At 50.4% G+C, this 401-nt stretch overlaps 1 protein-coding gene across 1 annotated transcript in view; it reads left to right on the forward strand.

Annotated features, from left to right (window-relative positions):
• Positions 1 to 8: 8 nt before the first annotated feature.
• Positions 9 to 401, forward strand: part of LOC113942327 (keratin, type I cytoskeletal 18-like) — a gene marked incomplete at both ends in the record, with an annotated part of 1,763 nt that continues 1,370 nt past the window's right edge. Inside the window, one exon of the mRNA XM_027633461.1 lies at positions 9 to 154. Within this exon, the coding sequence (XP_027489262.1) occupies positions 9 to 154 (146 nt within the window). The remainder of the gene's footprint in view (positions 155 to 401) is intronic.

Below are 401 nucleotides of genomic sequence, written 5' to 3' on the forward strand. Positions count from 1 at the left end.
GGATACTGGGAACACTGAGAACACTGGGAATACTGGGGATACTGGGAACACTGGGGATACTGGGGATACTGGGAATAACAGGAATAACAGGAATACTGGGGATACTGGGAACACTGGGGATAACAAGGGTGGCAGCCGATGACTTCTGGGTCAAGTGAGGGATACTGGGAATACTGGGAATACTGGAAATAATGGGAATAATGAGAATAATGGGAATAATGGGAGTACTGGAAATTCTGGGAATGGGACTGGAAATGAGGCTGAGGGTGAGGGCAGGACAGGGATGGGGAGAAGGATGGGATGGGTTGGGGATGGAAACAGGACAAGGCTCCAAATGGGCACAGGAACGAGTCCACCCCATATCCAATCCCAATCCCAATCCCAATCCCAATCCCAATCCC

Source organism: Corapipo altera, unplaced genomic scaffold, assembly GCF_003945725.1.
Source record: "Corapipo altera isolate COAL_440 unplaced genomic scaffold, ASM394572v1 56096, whole genome shotgun sequence".
Taxonomy (NCBI): domain Eukaryota; kingdom Metazoa; phylum Chordata; class Aves; order Passeriformes; family Pipridae; genus Corapipo; species Corapipo altera.